This window comes from Bison bison, unplaced genomic scaffold, assembly GCF_000754665.1.
Source record: "Bison bison bison isolate TAMUID 2011002044 unplaced genomic scaffold, Bison_UMD1.0 scf7180017864330, whole genome shotgun sequence".
Taxonomy (NCBI): Eukaryota; Metazoa; Chordata; class Mammalia; order Artiodactyla; family Bovidae; genus Bison; species Bison bison.
In genome coordinates, this window is record NW_011494902.1 from 4477777 (window position 1) to 4487095 (window position 9319).

The 9319-nt window shown below is 32.6% G+C and overlaps 1 protein-coding gene across 1 annotated transcript in view; it reads right to left on the reverse strand.

Annotated features, from left to right (window-relative positions):
• Nucleotides 1-1626: 1626 nt before the first annotated feature.
• DARS (aspartyl-tRNA synthetase) overlaps nt 1627-9319 on the reverse strand; it is a 64915-nt gene continuing 57222 nt past the window's right edge. The window contains exons 11-15 of the mRNA XM_010853671.1: nt 8835-8877; nt 7623-7703; nt 5845-5956; nt 5593-5664; nt 1627-4306 (exon numbers count right to left, since the gene is read on the reverse strand). Of these exons, the coding sequence (XP_010851973.1) occupies nt 4215-4306; nt 5593-5664; nt 5845-5956; nt 7623-7703; nt 8835-8877 (400 nt within the window). The 3' untranslated portion in view covers nt 1627-4214. The remainder of the gene's footprint in view (nt 4307-5592; nt 5665-5844; nt 5957-7622; nt 7704-8834; nt 8878-9319) is intronic.

Here is a 9319-nt window from a genome sequence, read left to right on the forward strand (position 1 = left end):
TATAAGAAACTCATTAAATACAAAGAGAAAGGTGGGCTGAAGGTAAATTATGGAGAAATATATGCAAACGATAACCACAGGAAGATGGGAATGGCTATATTAATATCAGATAACACCGATTTCAAAAGAGAGCATTACTGGAGTAATAAAGTGGCATTTTATAAAATAGTCAATCGGGAAGACATAAAGATTTTAAAAGTGTAGAAGCACATGGTTAGATTTACAGAAAGATATGATGAATTAGTACACAGAAAACTAAAAAAAAAAAATTGATGATATAAAAATTTAAATGGAAAAGCATAGGACTTAGAATAGTTAAAATAATCCTGAAAAGAGGAACAAGACTGGAGAACGTAAACTTTCTGATTTTAAGATTTACTTAAAACTGGGAAAATCAAGACTGTGATATTGATGCAAGAACAAACATATAGATCGATGGAATAGAACCGAGTTTAGAAACAGACCCATATTTATATGCTTAACTCTTTCCCACAAAGGTGCCAAGTTAATACAACAGGGAAAGGAAAGGATTTTCAACAAATGGTCTGGATCAACTACAGGGGGGGGGGGGGGGGTGTGTGTGTGTGGAAACCTTGACCATTACAAATACCATAAATACCACAGACAAAAATTAACTTGAAATGGATCATGGATCTAAATGTAAGAGATCAAATTACTAAAACTGTACAAGAGAACACAAAAACTTGTGACACTGGATTAAGCAGCGATTTCCTAGATCACAGAAGCACAACCATAAAATCAAAAACTTCTGCTCTTTGAAAGGCAACTAAGGAAAACAAAAGAAAAGGCAAGCCACAGACTGAGAGAAGCTAGTTGCCAAACGTATCTGACATACGTTCATATTCAGAATACATAAAAAGCCCTTATCAAGTAGAAGACAATCAACCAATTAATCACTAGGGAAATACAAATTAAAGCCACAACCATGAGAATAGCTTAAATTAAAAAGGCTGATATTTCTAAGTGTTGGTGATGATGTGGAGCAGCTTAAACTCTCACTAATTGTTGGTAGAAATGCAAGGTGATAATAGCAACTCTGGAAAAAACAAATGGCAGTATCTCCTAAGGTTAAATATACACTTCTCATAGTTCCCAGGCATTTCACTACTAGCTGTCTACCTAAAAGAAATGAAAACATGCCTGCAGAGACTTGTGCTAGCAAATGTTCCTAGCACCATTATCCACTACAGACTAAAAACTGAATGCTACTTATATGTATATCAACTGGTGAAGAGATAAGCAAATTATTGTACATCCATTCTGTAGAATACTACTGATCAATACTAATAAATATGCTATTAATATATGCAACACCATGATGAATCTCAAAACATCATGCTTAAAGAAAGAAGTCAAACACAAAAGACTATATATTGTTCCATTTATATGAAACTCTAGAAAAGATCTTCGTTGCTGGAGATGGCAACTATTAATGCACTGTGCAATTTTCTAGGGCAATGGAAATATTCTGTAGTTAAGGTGAAGATTACCTAACCATATAAAATAACCAAAATACATCAAACTACACACTTAAGATGAACAAATTTTGTTGTATATATTAGCAAGTTGAATTCAGTAGTACATACATAAAATATTAACAATACATCATATTCAAGCAGTATTTTATTTCAGAAAAATATCAGGAATTTCTGTTACTATCATCTGTCATATTCAAAACTAAAGGAAAAAAAATTGCAGCAAATAACAGAAAAAGTACTTGACATATTCAACAGTCATTCTTAACAGGAACTCTTAACAAATAAGACTCCTCATTAACCTGTTAAAGGGCAACTATCAAAAACCTACAGAAAATATCACTTAATCTTGAGCTTTTAGGAGTGTTTAAAGTTAATTCAGAAACAAAAGCATGCTCCCATTATTGCTTTTATTCAACATTCCACTGAAGAGCTTGACTAATAAGTAAATATGACATGAAAATTAGACAGGAAATCAAATTCTTTTTATTTGCCTGACACTATTCTCTGTGTTGTTCTTAGGGTTCATGCTTTTTAATCCCCACAACAGTCCCATGAAACAAGATTATGAAAATGAGGAAAGTTGAAGCAAGTTACCCAAGGTTACATAGCCGATAAACAGCAACATGAGAATTCTAATCCAGGTGGAATAGCCACAGAATCCATACTTAAAAGTCTTGTTTCCAGTAGAAAAAAAATGGTAAGGTTTTTTAGCATAAATGAAAAATTAAAAAGTAATTTTATTTACTTTATTTATTTTTGGTTGCACTGTGCAGCTGGTGTTATTTTAGTTCCTAATCAGGGATCAAACCCAGGCCTTTGGCAGTGAGAGTATGGAGTCCTTAACCACTGAACTGCCAGGGAATTCCTTAAAAAGTAATTTTGAAAGATATTAAAGAACACCAATATATTTTATCACAATTAAGGGAAAACAAAAAAAGGAAGGGATATACCATGTTTACTAACTAGTAGACTGAAGAGATTGAAAATTTCAAGTCTTTTCAAATTGTTTCATAAATTCAAGATAATTCCATCAAAATACCAGAATATATATATCAAATAAATCTGCAAAATAATACTAGACAATGTTCATAGAAACAAATATTTAGGTAAAATATAAAAGCGTGGAAAGGAATTAAAAAAACATGGAATTTATATAGTAGTTACCACTAGGGTAGGAAGGAATAGGATCAGGGTGGTTAAATGGGAAGCCTTAACTGTATCCACTACTTTTTCCCTAAAAAAAGAAAATAAACATCTGAAGCAAATATGACAGTGTTAAGATTTGCTAAAGCTTGGTGGCAAGCGCAAGGGTGTCCTTTTTTTATTATGCTCAATCTGGTTGACGTGTTTGAAATACTTCATTAAAAAACAAACAAAAAATTACATCATTCTTAGACTTTATAAACAATTTATTTTGAAATAGCTGTAATTCTATGAACTTGAGAAGAATAGCTCTAAGGCTATTATTATACTATTTTTGGGTTTGGGGATTATACAGTACAGAAAAAAATAGGTCTTGGTGTGGCTTAAATATATTTAACACTTCTGGGGTGTCTAACTTTTATCTTGAGATACTTTGGTGGGTTATGAAAGACAGATTTAAAATTGAGTCTCTATTCTCAAAGAACTCATAATCTAGCATGGTGAAATAAATTAACTTTAAAAAATAATGGGCAGATGCTTATGAACCAAGGTTAATATGCTACCTTTCTGACCTTCTTACTTTTCTGTATTATTTTTCTTTTTCCTGTAGGAAAATAACTGCATTAAATTGTTTTGTTTATATATTTAATAATCTAGAGGAAAAGTGTATTTAACTGTAATTCTTTTTGGGAGGGAGTGAGAATGCATTTTAGTGACATTCACTAAATGCCTATCAGTTAAAAATAAAAACAGAAAATTCAAAGTTTTTAATCTATATGAAATAAACTATTAAGCAACCTAAGCCTTCAGCTTTAAGAACTGTATCCTTACACTCATCTGAATCTCTTGATTAATACATGTTATGAATATATCAGTCTTCATTTGCTTTTAGGCATTTACATAAACTGGTTGTCTACTCCCCCCCCCAAACTATAAACGCCAAGAATCAGCTATAAAATCATACTGCCATGACGTTACACAGAAACATCCATAATTAGCTTTAAAATTTTATTGAAATTCAAGTTTAATTAGTTAACAATTTAATATTATGTTATGTTGTATAATTTCTAACCAGTATTCTAACCTGCTTTACATGATTTCCAGGCACAATTATTAAGGATCGATATTTTCTGCCTAATTTTCCATGATATGCCAATTATACATTCATTAAAACCTCAATACTTTCCTAAAATTGTTCTTACCTCAATGTCAGATTTTAAAAAAAGACCAAATATTGAAAATTTAAGACATTAATATTATAGCCACTGTAATATAGAAAAAAAAATTTACACATTATTAACTGTTTAAAATTGTTGTTTAATATTTATTGTAGTAATGCAAAATGAACTTTTAACATAATAATATGAATTTTTCATTAAAATGTTTAACCATTTCCTACTGAAGCATGTTCAAAGTTATAAAAATCTTCTCTTTTAAAGTAACATACACTGAATTAGTCCAAAAGTAATTGTGGCACTTTGGATAAGACATTTATTTTATTGCATATTTTAAGTACCTAAGGTACAGTCTGATTAATAGCAGGTTACTGGAAAGAATAAAAAAACATTTTCTTTAAGGAGTAAGTCTTTTGGGATCACGGGGAAACATTGAGGTTTGACGAACATTGTGCAAGCCCAAAAACAGCATAGTCACTCGTTCCAACCCTGGAGAAAACAAAATAATCATTAATTCATTTTCAGAATTAATCATTCAGGGTCATACTTATTGAAAACTACCAAAATAACATCACTGATCAACAAAATGCTTTTCCTTGTTAGAAAGGAAATGACTTCTATTATTTTAAATGAGTTTAAAATGGAGTATTCTGAGTCTGATTCAGAAACAGGTGATGCTGTATGTGGGAAGGATAAATGAGATATCCTTAAGCTGTATGATTCTGTGAAATGTGAACCACAAATCTATGTAAATATCCAAAACTTATGATTTAAGCAAACAAAAATATAAGCCTACTATTATATTTAACCAGGTTCCTATTGATAGAACCTGGTTACCAAGATTACCATGAATTCTTTCAATGGATTGTATGTAGTGATTTTAAAAAAAAGAATTAAAAAAGTTCTTATAAGTGTTGATAAGGAACAACTTAGTGAAAATACACTAACCGAAAATGCAAGGTACTGAGTGGTTTATACAGCACACTATAATTTGTGTAAAAAATGTATTTTATATACTTTTGCATACGCAAAGATTATCTTTGTAGAGGTAAAGAGAAAACTAGAAACAATAGTTTTCTGTAGGGAGGTGAATGTACACTATTCTATTTGCTTTGAATTTGAAATCTGTATATTACCTGTTTACCAAAAAACCTGAAACAAACAACCAAACCTTTAACAAAACTATAAATTCAGAATTCTTTTTAGCACAGGCTCAATAGTTGTGGCACAAGAGCTTAGTTGCTCCAGGGCATGTGGGATCCTCCTGGATCAGGGATCGAACCTGACATCTCCTGCATTGGCAGGTGGATTCTTTACCGCTGAGACACAAGAGAAACCCCAGAATTCTTTTTAAGAATTTTTGATACAAACATCCCAAAGTTGAGTTAAATATTTACTCATTTTAAATCGCAGAGCAGTATCTTACACAAACTCTAGAAATGGTTCTAAAAGCCAATGAAATGTTTTCAACAAAAACATTTAGCAGCCATCTGAACTGACTTGAGGGACAGCTTTAATTTGGACTAATCGGAATGAACTTATGAATACAGAGAGAAAAGAGGATACTCAAAAATTTCATTTAGTCATAACTCACTTAAAAATTCTTTTAATTCAAACTTCTATTACATTTAGCACTTATAAACTTATTTGTAAGTAATAACAAAATACAAAATTTACTTTTTGGAGTCTAATACTGAGGACATTTAGAACTGAAGAAACACTCTGCCAAATGAAATTTGGGTTGGAAATATTGTCATCATATAAAGGAATATTACCAATGCCTCCACCAGCATGAGGAGGGGCTCCAAAACGGAAGGAATCAATGTATGCCTTAATTTTCTCCAAATCTACAAAACAAACATAAAACAAACAAAAAAGTAATTTAGCTTAAAAAAAATTGCAAAAGCAGTTACCGTGCAATGAAAATTAAAACAAATGACTGTGTTTCCGACAAGTCTTTACAGGGTTTTAAAACGTATTGCTTTCAGAATATACATGACCCTCCTCAATATACTGAAACTGTTTACCAATTCCATGATGTAAGGCTCTCTCTGTTAGCAGCTGAGGGTCATGTATTCTTTGAGCTCCTGACAGTATTTCTTCTCCCCTCATGAACATATCATAAGAGTTGGATTGTTTCTGTAGGAAAAACAAACAAAAATACCACTCAACAGGCTATCATCCTATTTCTATCACATATATGTGGAAAAACACTCTCTGTTGCATGAAGAACAATATCATTTATTCCCTACAATTAATTATACAACCTGCTCCAATAAACATGATTTGCTTTTCTAAAATGGGATTAAACTAGTGAGGGTTGAATGATAACTTCTTTTCCTCTATCAGATTTTATGTTCCCCTTCTCCCACACCTTCCAATAACAAATCAGAACAATACATCTTCTTTTAAGCAGTAGCGTAGTGTTGATTCTTTAAAAAAATTATGTGGCTGTGCCAGGTCTCAGCTGCAGCATGTGGGATCTTGTTCCCTGACCAGGGATTGAACCCAAGCCCCCTGCATTGGGAGCAAAAAGTCTTGGCCACTACACTGCCAGGGAAGTCCCCGAAGTGCTGATTCTTATTTCACTTTATCATCTGAAATGTTTTTAAGTGTGATATGATTTTGGGATCATTTTTGGAACTTCAAATTATCAACAGGTGTTAGTCTTTTTCATTTTTAAAAGTTATTATTTTAAGAAAAGTGAACTGAACATCAAATTTACTGTAGCTCAATTCATTCTTTATCAGGTTTTAACTTATTTTCCCTATCTTTCAGTAAACCAATGGTTCTCAAAGTATGATTCCTGGACTGATAGTTTCACTATTACCTTATGAGAAATATCAATTATCAAGCCCCACCTAAAAAAAAAGTTAAAAAAAAAATTTATTTATTTATTTTTGGCTGTGCTGGGTTTTCGTTGCTACAAGGGCTTTTCTCTAGCTGTGGTGAGCGGGGGCTACTCTTGAGTCGTGGTGTGCAGGCTTCTCATCGAAGCGGCTTTTCTTGTTGTGAAAACATGGGCTTCACAAGTTGTTGCACATGGGCTCAATAATTGTGGCTCCCAGGCTCTAGAGCACAGGTTCAATAAACCCGTGTCTCCTGCATTGGCAGGTGGATTCTTTACCACTGAGCCATCAGGGAAGCCCCAATCTGTGTTTTAAAGGCCCTCCGAGTGATTCTGATACTCACTAAAGTTGGGGAACCAATGCAAAGGAAAACAGGTGAAAGGCCACAACACATTATTTAGATTAACTACCAGGATAGCGTCTGCCTGCAATGCGGGAGACCCAGGTTCGATCCCTAGGTTGGGAAGATCCCCTGGAGAAGGAAATGGCAACCCACTCCAGTATTCTTGCCTGGAGAATCCCATGGAGGGAGGAGCCTGGTAGGCTACAATCCACCGAGTCGCAAAGAGTCGGACACGACTGAGCTACTTCACTTTCACCTGGATAGAATGTGAGTTCTTAGTTCAAGGTCAATGATAAAATGATTTGATAAAGTCTTCAAGTCTATTAATACTATTTGTTATTTATATAGTATTTCTTCTTCATATATCTTTAAAAATGATACATGAAAATTATTTTTAATACAGGTTTTGGGGACTAATTTGCTAGAATATTCAAATTTTACAATATCACTTTGACCCGAATTGACAGAAACTAGTAGTAATACATATAGAAATGTGTCTTTTAAAACTGCAAGTTATTAATGAAAACCATTATTTCCACTGTATAATGTGACACAGTGACAATAAAGTTTTCCCTCTTCCCCGAAACAGGTTATTTAAAATCAAATTACTTACAGGATTTCGTGGGTCAGGCATGGTATAGAAAGGTCTTACAGCCAATGGATATTTATCAAGAATATAAAAATCGGTATCATACTATAAAAAGAATAAATATGATTAAGACAGATTTTTAAGGCATTTAATGAAAGTAAAAAGAAGGCTACCATTTTGGTAATTATTTTTTTTTCTATACATAAGTTTTGTTCTTCAAAATTACTGTAATTACACTCTATATACAATAACTGTTCTGCTTCTTACAGCTGTATCCTACAGTATTTTGCCATGATGTTATAAATTCTTCCAATATGCTTAATTTTTAGGAGCTGTGGATTATTCAATCATAGTTCACATAAGCATTTTTCTTTTTCTTTTTTTGGACATGTATTCTCTTCTCAATTTCTCCTCCGCTGAAAACTATGCTGTGATAAACTTATTTTCACCTTTTTCCATTGCAATTCTAGCTCATTTAATTTTCCAGATGTATTTTAAAACTGTTCTTGTTAAATTATCCTAAATCACATTGGGTTTTACAAAAACTACATTAAATCTATAAATAAAACTGATGTCTTTTATCTTCAAAAAACCTTGATTATTTCCCCAATGAGTTACATTTTCACTAAGATGTCTACAATAAATTTAGTAGTTTTTCTCAAATGAAAACAATTGAAATGAATAATATTAACATGAAATTATGGTATCTTTGTTAAAAAGAGTATTTACTATGTGACCTACATTTAATTAAAAAGAAACAGTCGCGTTTTAACTGTTTGGATGTTAAACATTTTTCCTAAAATTGGCGTCTAGAGGGAATGTCAACAGTGCAGAAACTGGCTCCACTGAAATAGTGGTTTAAAGGTATGAACTCAGTACTGTGCAGTTTCAGACTTGTTCCCCAGTCTGTTGAACCATTTTGAGTGCAACCAGCAGGAGGAGCTCAAGGACTGTTTTTATTCAATTACACAATTCTTTTAATTTCTTTAAAGACTGCACTCAGTTTAGCTTTTCTCTTCTTTGGAGTTTTATAGAAAAATAAGATAGGAAAGCAGCCTTCATGTAAAAGGCAGAAAAAAAATTCATTCACCCTCTAGTCCCACAAGTCTGCAAGGGTAGTCAGGGAAGACCATTTCTAAATAATTTCAATCATCTTGAGGTCCTCTCTAACTAATCTGACAATATAGATATGTTTCAGATTTAGAAAAAGAAATCCAGCATGCATAAGAGTCCTACCTTTTCCTTTACCAAACGACCCAACAGTTTTTCATTTGGTGTACTGCAAAAGAAACATGAAATCAGGTGTCTGAAGATCAAACAGCAACTTCAAAGAGTTTGAGGTTTATAAGGAACCTCTTCTATTTTAAGTTCTCAGAGGATAAAAAAGTTAGCCAAAATACACAGCTGTCTATTCTGCTCCTTTTAAAAAAGGCAACTACTACTGGAAACCATTCACAGGCATACCTGGGAACGTTAGTCGGTGCTACTCAACAATATTTAAATAAAAGTATAAAAGGAATTTAGCAATTCACCCATTCAGAAATAACATGGATGAAGTAGTTTCCTACAATTACATATACTGAAAGTCTACTACACCAACATAGACTACTCTTGCCATTAAAATGGTTCTATGGCAAAATGGTTTTTCTCTTTTTTGTTATTCTTTATTAAAGGTTTATAAAAGAAAAATCAGTATTTCAAAGTAAAATATAATAGTGTAT